Genomic DNA, 17,806 nt, shown 5'->3' on the forward strand with positions numbered 1-17,806 from the left:
TCCTGGATCCACTACTGAGACAAGGATAAGAAATAAGAACGTGTCTCAAAAGTGCTAATAAATGACATCAATTAGACCTATGCCTACAAACAGATAGCAGACATGATATGGAGACAATAAAAGACAAATAAATAGGAAACCTTTTACAGGAAAAAAAAAAACAAACATAGAAGAGTCAAACCAAAAGCTTTAGAAAAGATGCAAGGAAACCTCCAGTATAGTTGCAAGCCAGATGGTGACTATTTTTTGGGTTATATTTAAAGGACATCTACAAATAGCAATCATCAATAATCATATTCAGCAGAACGACAGAAAAAAGAATTATACAGCATCCTGTTGCGTCATCAATATTCATCAGTTAAGATGAGGTATTATATAAGTTACATAAAGAATCAGCAGCTGAATAATAATCATGAGGATATATAATCTAAAGTTAAAACCTTGCTACAGTAGGTACAGGACTTAAAGCAAAAGGTTAAAAGTTCAATATTTCTCCAGATCTTAATGAATTTCTTTAGCATAATATTCAGCTTTAACACTTGCAGTAGGCTATGGATCTAGATGTTTTCATGTAATGTAGTGCAAGAAGGCACATATTGAAACAGTGAAAATGAATGAAATATATGAAAATATATTTTTAAATGTTAGTAGTAAAATCTAATCTAACCTAACCTTTCATTTATTGAAGATATTGTGGGCATATTCACCAATCACCAAAATTGAAAAGGGAGATATTTAAAATTAATTTGTTTTCACTTAAAGTCAACAAATATGTAAGAATTCGAAAGAGCCATATGAGAGAGAATTTGTAAATGCTTTAGCCGATCAGTTTGATTGGTAATAGGGCCACTGGATGCTGTAGTCATATTTAAGGTCTAATATATCCTCTATATTGAGATTGCCGCTTTAAACTTGTTTCATTATTCTGCATTATTTAAGTGCGTATGAGTCATACAGAAAATTGTACTGTGTCTGGTATTTTCACAGCATAGAATTTGATGAAGCTCTGATGGAATTTGCGACTTTTGGCAGCTGTTCAACATCTTATTAATTTCTTTTTTTTTCTTGTCTAGTTTCTGTTTTTGTGGAAAGATATACTGTATTATACTGTATGCTCTCCAATTTAAGTAATGATTCATTATTTACAGTACTGGCATCCCTCTACACCATTATATTATTAGGTTATATGCATTATCATGCATATAACCTCTTGATTCTGTCAAAATCTTTGTTTATTTATTCTTTCCTTAGCACTATTTTGTCCATGAATTATCTTGATATCAGTTTCATCTAGCTAAGTCAATTTTTCAGAGTATATTCCTTATGGCCAGGAATCGATGTGGTTATGTTTTCACGGTGCGCAATCAAACATTACGCGGTCTACGCGCGATTTAATGAAATCACGTTTGTAATCATATCTTCACAAGCATAAATCATTTTTAAACAAAATTTGGTACTCATAAATTTCAGGTCATATTTCATCATATGGCAATACAATTACGTGTGTAGCGCATATAACGCATGCGTACGCGCGCTTAAAATGTTCAAAATTGTCAAAATTTATTTTCGATGAAATTAGAGTACGTTTCAGGCAATTTTAAGCGTTTAAAAAATTACCATGAGTGCGCAGATTTTTGCACGCGCAATTTTTTATCCGATTACTGTTGTATAACCTTTCTTTAATAATATCATATTTTATTCACTTTTCAACGCGAAACAGCGTTATACGAGCACGTCAAAAGTGACAGGCTACGCACGTGTAAGTTAACAAAATGGTAAAAATATGCTAAATTTTGAAATTAATATATATCGTTAGAATGCTCGGGAACACCAATTTTTTATTTCATTTTCTTGAAGTGTATGTATCATATGTATGACTTATTATGAAATTAAGAGAAAAAAAAGTTGATTAAGTCATCATTAATGGCATATTAAATTTAAAAAAATTAATTTTGACAATCAAACAAATTATAACATTTTCTTAGGCCGAAATAACAAACTTAACATTAACTTTCTTCCTTAAGAAGTTCATATATTAAAGTTAAAAGTATATAGTTTGACAGTGCATCATTTTTAAAAATTTTTAAAGATGTCATCATAGTAAAACATTATAATTCATTGCGGTATGTAATAATCTATCTGCACCAAAGTGGTTACTGCATAGTAAATACACGGAGGAATCTTTCCATAACTTTTAGTCAGTTGTGTATGGCTCGATGGTCTGAGCTCGTGTCTATGGCATTCAAGGTTCCGAGATCGAGTCTCACCTTGGGAAACGAAATAAGATTTTTTTTTATTATCCGTATTGTTTGTTCAAATTTATTTCTTAGTGTATAGATTTTACATATAATTTATAATGAAATCTAGATAAAAAGTAACTTATGTCTTTATTATTATTATGTAATATAATATATTATAACAAATGTGGTTTATGACATTATACGCAGAGGGATCTTGGATCGGATTGTGATACCGGCTATTGTATTCGAGTTAGCAAGGTCCTATCATATATTATAAAAATTAAAGAATCTGAGAAAATCAATCAATCAAAATATCTTTTAAAAATCAATTATCTTTATTTAAATCAATGCATATAACCTATAATTCGTCATAGTGACGAATTAAATCTAGTTTTATTTATTTTTTGTTTTACATTATTACTGTGGAAGTGAGGCAGCGTTGGCTGTCAAGCGAGACGTGGAAACACTATGTATCATCAGACTCTTCCCTTACCCGTTTTAATTGAATATATTTCTAGATGCAGATTTTGATGCTGATGATTCACGTTTTGGTACATACGAGTTTCCATCCCGACACGGCATTAGATCTGAGGTCAAACATTTTGGGACTACTGAACTTTAGTTTCCCCCAGATCCCGAGATAGCTTAGGCTACTATTATCAGAAGGAACAAACTAGCGTAACGGGCGTTAGTGTATAGATTATACACATGATTTATAATGAAATCTAGATAAAAATTAACTTATGTCTTTATTATTATGTAACAACAAATGTGGTTTATGACATTATACGCATATGGATCATAGTGACGAATTAAATCTGGTTATTCTTGATTTTATTTCAAACCAAAACAATTTGCAATGTGAATATTAATTCGAATTTGCAACACCTGATAAGGAGACAACTTCCCTGAAAATAAGAATTGGTTATAGCATGGAGCAATAAAAACGTCTCCATAGTTTTAATCTCTCTTTCCTTCATGTGAAGTGTATCCAAAAAAAGGGGATGAAGGTTATGATAAAATAAAACATTTATTTGTTTTTGAGAGTTCACATTAAAAAAAAAATTGATTTATGCCTTTCCCAATATTATTTTCACACAACTCAGATTTCTCAAAGCTCTCGTCCATTTATCTGTGCATGGATTTCAGTTAATTATCTGGCATTCATGCATGATTAGTCAGAGAGTAGTGATACTCGTTTAACGCTGACATAATTTAGAGCAATGATATAAATGATTAAATAACTCAAAAAGTGACAGTGAAAGCTTTGGTTTTTGGTCACTTCTAATCTAATAATACAGATTTGTTTCCAGATTTTTTCAGACTGCTTAGCCGTTCTAATAAATCTATAAATGATCATTTTAAAGGACAACTTGACCGAGACCATATTTTTACAACGTATTAGGGATGCACATATGATTTCAGAACTATTGTGAGATTAAGGATATCGCTGCACACGCTTGCCGTACAGCCGTCGCCGTAAATTTCTGTGACGTCACAGGTGCATCGCAAAAAATACTTAATGGGTCCAGATAAGCAAAAGAAACAATAAAAAAATCAACATTTAAATTTTTTACAATTTATTTACAAAGTGTGTTTACTAGAAATGTTTGCGATTTGCCAGACAACTCATGACGTAAATTTTGAGATGCACCTGTTATTTCCCGAAATGCTGTGGCCAACTGCTTCTTTGACAGCCAGTCGCCCTCAAATTTATCATTCGCATCTCCCAAAAAACTATTGACATTCATACAAGAGTCTCAGACCACACCCCTGGATCGGCAGTAATTTCTCTTTTTTTGTTCGAGATCAAGTCCTAAAATCGATTCCACCAATTGAAGAGTTGCAGATCTTTCACACCATCAGTTTAATAGAAGCTAACAACATGATGACGTCATACCGCTACCGTATTTGGGCACATCACATTTTTTTTGTCAAACTAGTTTGATAGTGTTGACAGAGATTTGGACCAATAAAGTGATGCTCTATACAAATATTTTGTTTTGTAAAACATTGAAATTCACAAGACGTTGAATGCAAGCTTGTCTTTATTTCGTACACACTGTAGCATTTACAACATTCAATCCACAAATTTACAAACAAAAACATAAAAGTAAACAAAATGAACAACAAAATAAACTTGATAACAACATGCAACTTTATTGTAATAAAGTAAATATAAATTGAAAATTTGTACAAAATGAACATAAAAATCTTCAGCTGATTATGGAATATTTTGTAAGAGAATATAAAAAAGAAACAATATACTTTACATAACTATAATTTTTGGCAAGTAATGGATATATCATATAGAAGAACTCAACACTTTACAATCATATAAACTTATCTTAAATATAACGCTTTACAAAATTCAATCATATAAATCTATCTTAAAAAATATCATTTCTACTATAATTCCTCTATTAACTCTACAATAAACTATTCATTAAGCTAAACCTAATACCAATCAGTTATTTGTCTATGGTAACATTCATTAATAATTATGTTAATATTAATATACATTAATACAGTACTTTTACATTGGCACATTGGGTGTGCATTTTTATCACCTTTGCAATATATATAGGTTGGTTGACGATTAATAATGATTTTATAATGGCAAAAAAGTGGTCAATAAATATTCCATCAGTTCAAGATTTGCATTTTAGAAGGAAGCAGTGTATTGCACATAAGTGTTTTATTTAGATATGTATGGATATTGGAAAATGAGTATTTAATTAGCCAATACGTAGTTGCACTAAACACAGATTGAATACTTACTTACAGCCTTAGCACACTGGCTCGGTTTTCTGAAATTATATACAGTAGTTTGCATGCTATAAAAATTGACGATCACTCTGGATCGCCAACATTAGCTATCATAATATATTTAACAAAAAAAAACCAATATATATTGTACTATTTAGTTTGCTGCATTATGTTACATCTATCTATATGAATAACAGAAAATACAGTAATGTCCACAAATTACAGTACATGTACATGGACATTTTATGTGAAATATTCTAGTTTGAAATAAAAATGACTACAAATCTACTGCTGAATTTCTTCTACTTAGTATTAGACAAACTGTTTGCAAAAAGCCAATTAGCAGTTTATATTCTATTTTGATAAAATGCAAGGTGGAACACTAGAAAGATATGCATCTAATACTCTTTATATCCATTTTAATTGTGATCAAGAGTTATAAGATTGTGATCAAGCGATTGTGATCAAGATTTCTGATATTGTGATCAAGAGTTCAGATAGTGTGATCAAGAGTTCAGATAGTGTGATGAAGCATTTGCGATCACAAGTTCTGATATTGTGATCAAGAGTGCGAGATCACAAGTTCTGATATTGTGATCAAGCATCTAATTTCAATCAAGAGTGATCAAGCATTTCAATATTGTGATCAAGTGGTGTAATTGTGATCAAGAGTTCTTGTGATTATCAAGTTTTGAAATTATGATTATCTATCTATCATTTTAAAGTAAACATTTTGTAAAAATTTAAACACAAATATAAATAACACTTAATAAATACAGCTGTTTATTTCAACATGTTGCCTTTGGATTGGTCCTTCTGCATATTACAAGGTTTCGTCACATGCATCTCCAGAACTTCCAATCTCTTTCTTGCGTTCTCTTACTTTCTCAAAACGCTCTTTCTGCAGTGCCAAAAAAAAAAACCAAAAACCAGAATAATAAATTAAAAAGGTCAAGAATCTAGATTCTAGTTGGAAATTGTACCCGTTACCATAATGACTAGGATTAGATTGTAATTGATTCTAGTTCATACGACAACTAACGTTTTCAAAGTGTTTGAAAGTCAAAGTGTTAATAATAATTTGAATATCATTAGAAATATCTATTGTTTTAACGCATGGCAATATCGGAATGAGTAGTAGTGGTCAAATACCAACTGGGAAATAATAATAAGAATATCCTGTATTTATATAGCGTCTAATGTTGTTAAACCTATAAGCGCTTAACATTATTACCCCACTTTTTTTTTTTGGGAATCAAACGCTCATGGAAACATACCCCCAAAACAGCCAGTTATGTTTTTCTTGAGAGATAATCTACATCATTGCCTCCATTATAACTCATGATTACTATTCATAAGTGCTCATGTAAAAGGGTATTATATGACCATTGACAAAATTATCCACAGTTAACTCATCGATAATTTCAGGATGAGTCATGCCTAATCATCAATTATTAGAGAGAATTTCTCTATTCGCATCTCATAATTACAAACCACAAAATCAATACTACAAGTACAACACATGAAACATAATGACCAATTTTACAGTATGCATACCCAAGTATGCCAAATTTGTTATTAATGATAGTCCGGTGACTGAGTCCATATACTTTAATACAAAACTAATTAAAATCTAAAACATACAGTATTCTTCACTATGGCAAAAATCTTAGTATATTGAACATCTCAACTATTAGGTGAACTACTAATTAGTAGAGTATTAATTAATTAACCAACCAACACCAGACATGTCACATGCATTTACATTTTTCCATCAGATACGATTTACAGTATTCATTTGTTTTGAAAAATCTTGTTCAGCTGATTTGGCTCTGTATTGCCATCCCAACAGTATAATTTTACAAACTGCTTTGAAAAAAAAAACAAGAATTTTACGTACCTTTTCCTTTAGCTTTTGTTTGCGTTCTTCATCAAGCTGTTTGTAATTATTCTCAAACTTTCCCATGTCAGCTTCTAGCTTTTCTTTGGCAGATTTAATGAAGTTGTTATTCTGTTCCCGTGCTTTAGACTGAGCTTGCAGAATCTGTTCATTTTCTTTTGCCAGTTTTTCTAACAAACTGCTTTCCATTGACTACAAAATATACACAAAGAGTCTCATGAAAAAAGAAGCAAGTAATGTACTGCATGTAGGATGTAACACAAGACCAGTTGAGCAGCCTGTATGGTAAAAAATTACATTCCCCAATACCATACTCCTTTGTGGTAGCTAAAAATGCTTTTTTTTTTTAAATTTAATTATAGTATTAGTAGACTTATGAAAGAATTTCTGGGGACCAAAGTGTGTACTGTAGTTTCAACTTTTGATTCATTAGTAATTATAAAATAGCCAATTAGCTTGAATTTACATACAGTATGACAAAACTCACCTTCCTTCGTTCTTCTGCTGCAGCTAGCTTGCTGTTGATTTCATCCAAAGATTGAACACTTTTACTTTTTGGGGGTGAAGGTAGCCGGTTTGGGGCATCTCCTTTACCAGGCTCCAACTCCAAAACAAAAGCAACGCCGCCATTAGATGTCTTTTTTTCAGATTCTATAATTAATACAAAATAAACAAGCTACTTTAATAATGTTCAAAATCAACAATAAAACACATTTAAAACCAGCAGAAAACAAACCTGGTTTAATGTTTTTAAAGTAATTTTAATAAATATCCATTAATTTTAAAAAACATCAAAAATCGCAGAGATAGATAGGACTAGCATCTTTAAACTGCATAGATCCCAAAATTTGGACACTTTTTAAAAGGGGCAGAAAGGGCTTACCTGAAGGCATGTTTTTAATCAGGATTTTCGCGTTAGACAAGCAATTCTTAAGGCACTAAAACGGATTAATCTGTGAAATAAAACAAACTATGTTTGTCAACAATCAATACCATATAGGCCTAGGGCCTAGGCCTAATTAATACAAAACATCTGGCGTGTGGTGTTACAGTTTATGTTAATCTTGAAAGATCTAGGCCTAATTCTTAAAAAAACATCTGGGCTGAAGTGAAAGTGTGATGAACATCATATCATCTGATTTAATATGAATGTATTGAATCAAAGAAGAGTGTAGACGTAGGCCTAATTGTTTAATCAGTTGAAGGAATGTGCCTTTTTATAATGGGAAGAAGAAACTGTAGCACTGAAGCAGGAGCTAGGTTTAGGCTAGGGTATGTGGGGAAAGCCTACAATATAAATAGCCTGGGTGCAGAACAATTATTATACACATTTGCGGGAAAAAAGTATAGGAAAATTTTTGTTTGGTTTTTCTAATAATAGAGTATACCATATAGAATGTCAGAAAAAAAATCCCCATCCCAGGGTCTTGAGGAAAATTTTTTATGACATTTTTAAATTTTGGCCTATATAACACACACAAATTTCTATTAACACACACAAATACCTATATATATAATATAGGGGATAGGGAAAATCAATTAACAGTTTTTGTTACTTGCAGTTGTGTTTTAATGATTAAAATTAGTAGAGGCTTACTTTAATAACTGCTTCTCATAGTAGTTGATGAATCAAGTCGATACGATGACATCATCATGCCAGAATCCAATATGGCGGGAAAAACAGGGTATTGCTAAACCCCCTCAAACCCCTGGAAACCTGGAAAAAAAACATAGAAAACCCCACCGAACCAACATAAAAGTGATTGAATCATGGAGTGTACGACCCACTAGGTATGTCCATGTAAAAAAAATTAAAAATTTATACTGTTAACTACTTATTTTTGGGGTAAAACATCATTTTTTGGTTAAAAATTAGCAATCATTTTTTACCAAAAAATGATGTTTACCCCAAAAATAAGTAGTTAACAGTAGAAATTCAATATTTTTTTACATGGATATACCCAGTGGGTCGTACACTACATAATTCAATCACTTTTATTATTTTGGTTCGGTGGGGTTTGCTATGTTTTTTTTTGAGGTTTGCAGGGTTTAGCAATCATTTTTGACCAAAAAATGATGTTTTACCCCAAAAATAAGTAGTTAACAGTAGAAATTTTTTTTTTTTTTTTTTACATGGATATACCCAGTGGATCGTACACTACATGATTCAATCACTTTTATGTTGGTTCGGTGGGGTTTGCTATGTTTTTTTTTAGGTTTGCAAGGGTTTGCGGGGGTTTAGCATTACCCTGTTTTTTCCTCCAAATTGGACGCCATATTGGATTCTGGCATGATGATGTCATTGTTATCGACTCGATTTATCAACTACTATGAGAAGTAGTTATTAAAGTAAGCCTCAGCAAATTTTAATCATCATAACACAACTCCAAGTAAAAAAAATGTGAATTTGTTTTCCCTATCCCCTATATATAGGTATTTGTGTGTGTAATAGGCATTTGTGTGTGTTATATAGGCCAAAATTTGAAAGTGCCGTAAAAAATTTTCCCCAAGACCCTAGGATGGGGATTTTTTTTTCTGACATTCTATATGGTATACTCCATCAGAAAAAAAAGAAAACAATTTTCCTATACTTTTTTCCCGCAAAATTTGTACTGCACCCAGGCTAAAAATTAACAATCATTTTTTACCAAAAAATGATGTTTACCCCAAAAATAAGTAGTTAACAGTAGAAATTCAATATTTTTTTACATGGATATACCCAGTGGGTCGTACACTACATAATTCAATCACTTTTATTTTTTTGGTTCGGTGGGGTTTGCTATGTTTTTTTGGAGGTTTGCAGGGTTTAGCAATCATTTTTGACCAAAAAATGATGTTTTACCCCAAAAATAAGTAGTTAACAGTAGAAATTTAATTTTTTTTTTTTACATGGATATACCCAGTGGATCGTACACTACATGATTCAATCACTTTTATGTTGGTTCGGTGGGGTTTGCTATGTTTTTTTTTAGGTTTGCAAGGGTTTGCGGGGGTTTAGCATTACCCTGTTTTTTCCTCCAAATTGAACGCCATATTGGATTCTGGCATGATGATGTCATTGTTATCGACTCGATTTATCAACTACTATGAGAAGTAGTTATTAAAGTAAGCCTAAGCAAATTTTAATCATCATAACACAACTCCAAGTAAAAAAAACGTGAATTTGTTTTCCCTATCCCCTATATATAGGTATTTGTGTGTGTAATAGGCATTTGTGTGTGTTATATAGGCCAAAATTTGAAAGTGCCGTAAAAAATTTTCCCCAAGACCCTGGGATGGGGATTTTTTTTCTGACATTCTATATGGTATACTCCATCAGAAAAAAAAGAAAACAATTTTCCTATACTTTTTTCCCGCAAAATTTGTACTGCACCCAGGCTAAAATGCAAGTGGCACAGTGTCAGGCTCACACCACTTCCTGTCAACACGCCCAACAAATCTTCATCATATCAAACGTTTTTTTTTCAGTCTCAAAATACCAACACAGACTGCGTGTAATTTTATGTTACTCCAAAGCACATGGCCTAGCGTCTTTTAATTATTGTTACTAGATAGCATAAACTCTATTATAAAATAATTATAAATGAAATTCAAACCTTATTGCCTTCCTTTACTTGACCGTCTTTGAGACTCTTCCTAAGCGAGAATGAAAAAGAACGTGACGAGACGAACTGGGTGGAACCCTGAATGTTTGTGCGCATGCCATGCTTATTGAAATATAAATTATTCAAATTATGTGAAAAATGCAAGGCTTTTGATTGGCTAAAAGGTGTGCATCAGAATTATTTATGAGGGCGCAATCAATAGTTTAGAATTCTAAAGTTCTTTTCGATAAACTGTTGTCCAAATACCGGCGCACTGCACGAATTGATGACTTTTATTCTAATTTTTTTTTTTATAATCTGCATTATTTTCATTCAGTATAAATATGAGAAAAACTTTTCTAAATTTTGTTGTGAATACAAGAATATAAATCATTTAACTTATTTACTACAGTAAAAGTTACACACTACACTATACTACTACACACTTGCTAGTACAGTAACAAAAAATATTTGCTTGATTGATTTTTTTGCCATTTGCCAAAATTCTTAAATTCCATTATTAATAATTACCATTTTTATGATCAATATTTATGATGTTATTGAGTCAATTAATACAATGTCACAGGATAAATTAGAGAAATAAAAAAAAACTTAACATCATATTTCACTGTTTATATTTATTTGCAACATCACAACTCACATGCAGACCATATATAAATACATTTCATACATTAACACACTTTTCTCATTACACAAACATTTAAAGATGTATTGTCCCCCAAAACGTGTAAAGATGAAGGCAAATGCTTTTTTAGTATTTTTTTTCTCGACCCACGGTCAAAGTGAATAACTATTATGTGACATTAAAGTGGCCTATTAAAATTAATGTTTAAAAAAATGTTCAGGGGAACAATGTATCTTTAAAGATGTATTGCCCCCAAAAACATGAAAAATGAAGATTAATTAAATTAGACTTTGAGTAGGGTATTTTGTAGTTTTAATCAAGGTAATCACTTCCATAGAAAAAAAACCCCTAAAAAATAATGTTTTCACTTAGAAAATGACAAAATAAATGGTTAAATTCAAATAAAAATTCATTGGCTGGCAGCCAATTTGACTATTTGTTTGCTTTAAATTACAGTTTTACACTATACTATTATGTTACATTAAAATGGCATATTCAACAGAAACATTTTTAATAATTATTTTTTCTTGGGGACAATACATCTTTAATGTAATCCGAATATCTTGATTTATTATAATACAACATTTACATCCAAGCCCACCCAACCAAATGTACAGTAGCATTGCTGATACAAATTCCATACTGAAAACATGGGAAATTTACTTAAGCCCGGCGCACAATAGAGCTTTCGGCTGAGCCAACTGGCACGAGTAACACTTGGCTCACTAAAAAATTTGCCGCAAACTGTGATCGCGTTCTATTGGACGCACACTACACGCCTCCAGTACGCGATTTTCTGATTGGATAATTACTTACTACGCTATACGGCACGCGCTGAAATATCATAATAAATCAGAAAATGTCATGCGCAGAGGATTTTTCTAGTGAGCAGGAAGCTCACGTTCGGCGCACACTTGAGGAAAATGGCACGCATGCCAAAAAATATTTAACACGATAGATATTTTCCTCAGCGGCACGCGTGGCCAATTCCTCACGAAATCCCCGGCGCACACTGTGAGGCAAGTGTTACTCGTGGCAGTTGGCTCAGCCGAAAGCTCTAGTGTGCGCCGGGCTTTATGAGCAGGATGCCAACAGCAGTCATTTTCATGACCTATTAATTTTCTTCTCTCTTCTAAAATGCTTTTATACATTTGTTTATAGAAACAGTACACATTTTTTAGGCTAATCAATTTGAAAACAGTATTATAACAAAATCTCCATGCACAAACTGTAATAAATACTATGTTAGGTAGTAACACACTATCAGAGAAAGGTTTACAAAAATGTACCATTTCGAAGTACAGTATATATTGCATATTAAACGAATTGTGCTCTGTGAAAATGAGGTCCAAATTAAAATACAACTGGATAGATTTCGGCAAAATATGTAAACATTAACGGATTATCTCATCATTTTATTCATTTCTAGTACAGTTATGTTAACATACTTTGATGATTTCTACTAAATAATAGAACATATCCATTGTGCAAGCAACACACAACACTCATATTTTAAAAGAATTACGATGGAAGGCCTAGTCTTGAAAATAGCATTTTTAGTGTTTGATTACAAAAAAAATTTAATAAAAAATCACTCTTCCCTGATTAAATTTACAATTTTTGTCTAATAATAATAATAATATTAATTATTGTTAGTAATTAAATTGCTTACGTTTCTCAATACACTTTTCTTAATGTTTTGTTTGAAGCTAATATGAAGAAGTAAGGTTCTTGACGCATGTGCAGATCAATTTGTTTAAAAAGTGGGTGGTCGTTCTTGCACATTGTATGTTGGGATATGTTAAGGTTTCCATGTTCTGCCGAAAACTATTATCTAGTATGATTCTATGTTTTACAAATGTGTTATATTTGGTTTGGAGTCTTTCCTTTGATTTTGTCTTACAGCTCTACCAGGTAGTCCATGCGACTCATCGTCTTGCTGATTCTTCTGAGAGCTTGATGATGTAAGAGAATTTGTTCTCCTTGGCAATGGTGGAGGGATTAACTCTGGCAAAGGTGGGCAATTCCGTGCCAACTGCCTTGCAGACAGTCTTCGTGGGTTTTCACTAATACTCAAATCACTCATTTTCCCATCTAGATTCAAGGGTGGAACCATTGGTGTTGGTAGTGGTTCAGTTCGTCTGTCATTTAAATATGTATGATGAGCCACATTGCCGACAGTGTCATACAAGGATGGCGTTGGCAGTTCTACCTCCTCTTTTGTAAACGTACGTCCAGATCTTTTTTTAGCATTTCTTGAAATCTTTCTAGTTGGTGGTAGATTAGTATTTGTTGTCTCAGTATCGACTGAGACAATATTGCCTTGTACACTAGACCCATAGTTTTCTGCTCTATGGTTTTCATACTGTAATGCACCAACATTTTCACTTGATAATGAGTCTGTTCTACTACTGCGAGTTGATGTCATGCTTGCATAGCCACTAGAAGCACGATCCCACTCTGGAGTGGAGTTAATGTAACTTCGAGGGGGTGAATCATTGCTTACAGGGTGAAAGGTATGCGAGCTAAGTTCATTTGCTGGGTTACTGATTGTTAAGTATTCTGGTTGTTCATTTTCATTTGTGTTAGTAAACTGTAGTGAGCTGGCATACACAGGATCTTCAGATGCACTATCCTCTTTTATGTCGACAGCTTGTGTCTTCCTTACTTGAGGTGCTGTATTTGATTTCTTATCCTCTCCATCACACGAACTACGTTTTTGGTCTGGTTTAGCTGTTTTCTGCATCTTTAACCCAGCTACACCCTTTTTCGGAGCACATATTAAGTCGCGTTTAATAATTCTCTGCCTTGTGGGATCATTGCGTCTCATCTGTACCATATTCTCAAAGTCAATAACATAAAGGAATCCAGCAATGAGAATCTCTACAGATTCTTGTTCTTTAGAGTACGCCGTTTCCAGTTCTTCATTTGTGCGTTCATCGTACTGCCACCAACCATTTCTACCCTCGTAATACCATGAATATTTTTCTTCACGTTCAGATGACTCGTTCTCATTACTTTGTTGTAGTTCCTTACTAATTTTCACTAGCCGTGGGTGATTGAAGTAGTCCATAGGTATCTCCTTGCGACACAAAGCACAGCGTTTACTTCTGTTGGCTGCTCCTTTCACACATAGAAAACAGAAGATATGACGACAAGGCAATTGCACTGGATAGATACATGTTTGGAGACACACAGAGCATTCCAAAGGATTATCAGCAGAATTTGCATCACTTTTGGTAGTCATCTTGGACTTGTGTAATTCTATTAAAAATAAAATAATAATTAAATTAATTCTACAGCCCTAAAGTTTCAAATAACTTTTATAGTGTGTATATATGTTATGCGCGATTTGAACGATTTGCGCAATTTGAAATTGCGCAAAAAAATCCTTGCGCAATTTGAAATTGCGCAAAGAATTCTTGCGCAATTTAAAATTGCGCAAGGATTTTTTTGCGCAATTTCAAATTGCGCACTCAACTTGCGCAATTTGAAATTGCGCAAGAAAATCTTTGCGCAATTTTAAATTGCGCTGCACAATTTGTAAATTGCGCAAGATAGTTCTTGCGCAAAATGACACCTTTGCGCAATTTGAAAACGAACTGTAAATTTTCAAATTGCGCAACAAAATTCTACCAGACAATCGGTATTATAATAATTTATTGGAAACTAAATAACTCAAAATAAAACATAATAAATGCGAAGATAACATGTGTATAATAAATACATAACATTTATTATTACAATTAAATAATATTATCACTGTAACTTGAAATAAATCAAAATAAATGTAAAAATTAAGTTTTTAATATTAGTTTAAGCTAGGCCATGTAACCTAGTCAGTATCAGTAGTCCAGACCCTAGCTAGGCTAGAGTAGTATAGCCGGCCGCCCGCGCCGCGCCCGCCTGGTGGAACACCACCGCTTCGTTTTCCTTCGTCGGTTCTTCGACGGTATGCTAACTTATAACAATATTTGCACTACTAAAATAAGGAAATGCGATATTTATCTTTAATTTTGAATCATTCTTAGAAATTACTATAAAAATACGCCGTGGCTAAAGATACGGTACCGTATTCTAACTTCTGTTTACTAAAGGTACGGTAAAATTGCATTACGTCATAGCCAACCAATGGGGTGCTGGTACATGTATGACGTCATCGTATAAGGACTTTGGATTTTTTTTCATATCGCGTCTCTGTTGTTTTGTGTAGAGAATTCCTATCGGCGGCGCCAGGCTGCGTGGGTGTGTGTGCGCTGCAGATGAGGGTTTTATTTTTATTCCAAATGGCCTATTTATGCCTATATTTTTTATTAAACTTTGTTTACAATGGTGACCATAAACAACAAGCAAATGCAGACAATAAAGGGGCCCTCAAATACTATGATTTTGACAGTAGCCCCAGGCTAACGAGTCACAGAAATCAGCGCACACATGCAGCTGGCCCCAGCCTGGCATCGCTTTCCCTACACAAACAAACTCATATAATGAGGTTATAGTAGGCGTAGTAGGCCTAGCCTAGGCCTCTTTTGAAACGGTTTTCTGTATTCTAGAATTAAAATCAACATGTTTTGGCTTTTCAATAATAATAACAGACGTAGGCTACATTTAGTTTTTGTCACACACGATGGCGATAATAGCGATAAATAAAGCATAAAGAAAATGCGGTTGATCACTGTTTTCGCGATATGAAAAAAATCCACAAAGTCCTTATACGATGACGTCACACATGTCCCAGCACCCCATTGGCTGGTTATGACGTAATGCAATTTTACCGTACCTTTAGTAAACAGAAGTTAGAATACGGTACCGTATCTTTAGCCACGGCGATAAAAATATGGGTGTGCATGATTTCACAATCTGTCGAAAAACCTTGCGCAATTTGCAGATTACTTGCACAATTTAATACGTTGCTTGCGCAATTTGAAACACATGTTTCAATTCAAATTGCGCAAGGATTTTTTTTGCGCAATTTCAAATTGCGCAAATCGTTCAAATCGCGCATAACATATACGCAGGGATGTCACCAGCTTTTTGGAGTGCAGGTCGGCAAATTCCGCCCGGGGGGGGGGGGGGGGTACACCCCCGGGGGGTATACCCCCGGGGGTTGTCGTTATTTTAGCGAAACATAAAGAATTATGAAAATAAATAACAACAAATTGCGTCAGGTCTAGACCTAACCTTGTACCACCGGGGAGTCGCCGTTAATATTCGCGAAAACAAAAAAACGCATACGAAATGAATAGCAATAGATCGCGTCAGGCTTAGGCCTAGCCTTGGTAGACACTACGACCACTACTAGGCCTAGCCAAGGCTTAGATAGATGCCCCAAAATCTGAATTCCACAAAAACAGGCGCTTCCTTATTTAGGCCTAATCCCTAATCAAATACTGTAGATAAATTATTAGCCTAGACCTTAATACTACTTGTTGCTCGATATAATGTTCGTGTTCTTTTGCGCGAGAGTTTTTTAGCGTATTCGCGAATTCCGGATTTTTTGTTTCACAACTGTGCGGCAAGCATGTAGTGCATGGCCGGCAAGAACAGACACGTGTTTATCCAGGGACGTGTAATTATTGTACCATGCTCGACGATCATTAACGAACGAAATTGCCGGGTCTCACTGAACCATGCGCATGTTTTTTTATTTTTTTTAATAGTTCGTAGAGTACAAAAATGTAAAACTAGTAACATAATATAATTAAAGCAGGGTGACAAAACATTCAGCAATTACAAATTATTTTGTTTGGGTCTATGTAGTTGTACATTTTTAATTACTGCGTACTTGTTTGTATTTTTAATCTGTGCAAAATAAAACGCTTGAATGGTCGCTTTGTGAACTTTAAACTTGTACACTGTGCTGTGTAGCACGTTGTTCGCCATGACTCACAAGCTGTAACAATGAATACCAGGGCAGGGTAGGCCTGGTATTGTGTTACAAATAAAGTAACGTACGTAACCACGGAAACATTTGCTGTAGTCTTTTGTCTTATCTATATGAATGAGGCTAGCTTGTCTGTAATTAACGATGTGCTAGGTAAAATGTTTCAGTACGAATTTTAGTAAGGCCTAGGCCTAATATAAATATCGTAATGATTAATAAATAATAGTGGTGGTCGGCAGCCTGTAAATCCTGGTCGGAAATGTTGAGTGCTGGTCGGGGCCGACCAGCGCCGACCAGCGTGGTGACATCCCTGTATACGTATACCTAGGCATAGTTTCTGTCTTTGAAAGGAAAGAGCTGATTCCTGTGTGACAGCAGGGTGCAGCAACAGTGACTGACTGAAAGCTACACTATAGGCCTAGGCAGCTATATTGTCTAGCTAGCCTACTACTACTGGCTAGGAATCACCCTGGCTAGCTAGGCTAGAGAGGCCTAGATTAGAGAGCAGACAGCAGTGACCTGTTTTGATCAATCTGATGAGTATGTGGCGATACCCAAACTGTATGCAAAACTAGAGAACATCTGATTAGGACAAATTAATATGCAAACACTTTAAAACGGTATGTCGTTTATAAAATGTACAATATTTACCGTAAAAACTTTACCAGGTTTCCAGTCTTTTTTTCATGTCAAAACAATCACAGGAAACAACAATTTCTTTTGTACCCCCTCTACGGTGTATTGAAAACCGTACAAAATTTATTTCACAACCGCCCTCTATAA

General features: G+C 33.8%; 2 protein-coding genes across 2 annotated transcripts; both read right to left on the minus strand.

The window, feature by feature from the left end:
- Window positions 1-4,306: 4,306 nt before the first annotated feature.
- LOC140052002 (stathmin-like) lies at window positions 4,307-10,622 on the minus strand. Its single transcript, XM_072097374.1, has 5 exons — window positions 10,506-10,622; window positions 7,793-7,862; window positions 7,397-7,560; window positions 6,910-7,101; window positions 4,307-5,910 (listed from the first exon to the last, which is right to left on the minus strand). The coding sequence occupies exons 2-5, from the start codon at window positions 7,800-7,802 to the stop codon at window positions 5,833-5,835; spliced, it is 444 nt and encodes a 147-aa protein (XP_071953475.1). The 5' UTR covers window positions 7,803-7,862; window positions 10,506-10,622; the 3' UTR covers window positions 4,307-5,832.
- A 502-nt stretch (window positions 10,623-11,124) lies between these two features.
- Window positions 11,125-17,726, minus strand: LOC140052049 (uncharacterized). The gene is made up of 2 exons (XM_072097428.1): window positions 17,675-17,726; window positions 11,125-14,403 (listed from the first exon to the last, which is right to left on the minus strand). Exon 2 carries the CDS (start codon window positions 14,384-14,386, stop codon window positions 12,992-12,994), a length of 1,395 nt encoding a protein of 464 aa, XP_071953529.1. The 5' UTR covers window positions 14,387-14,403; window positions 17,675-17,726; the 3' UTR covers window positions 11,125-12,991.
- Between the last annotated feature and the right edge of the window lie 80 nt (window positions 17,727-17,806).

Source organism: Antedon mediterranea, chromosome 6 (assembly GCF_964355755.1).
Source record: "Antedon mediterranea chromosome 6, ecAntMedi1.1, whole genome shotgun sequence".
NCBI lineage: Eukaryota > Metazoa > Echinodermata > Crinoidea > Comatulida > Antedonidae > Antedon > Antedon mediterranea.

Excerpts from the sequence above, each read along its gene's own strand:
- LOC140052002 (XM_072097374.1), bottom strand. Across the intron at positions 7,102-7,396 it reads CAGCAGAAGAACGAAGGAAG|TCAATGGAAAGCAGTTTGTT; the intron begins GTGAGTTTTGTC and ends TATATTTTGTAG. Across the intron at positions 5,911-6,909 it reads AACAAAAGCTAAAGGAAAAG|AAAGAGCGTTTTGAGAAAGT; the intron begins GTACGTAAAATT and ends TTGGCACTGCAG.
- LOC140052049 (XM_072097428.1), bottom strand. The coding sequence starts at position 14,386 with ATGACTACCAAAAGTGATGCAAATTCTGCTGATAATCCTTTGGAATGC.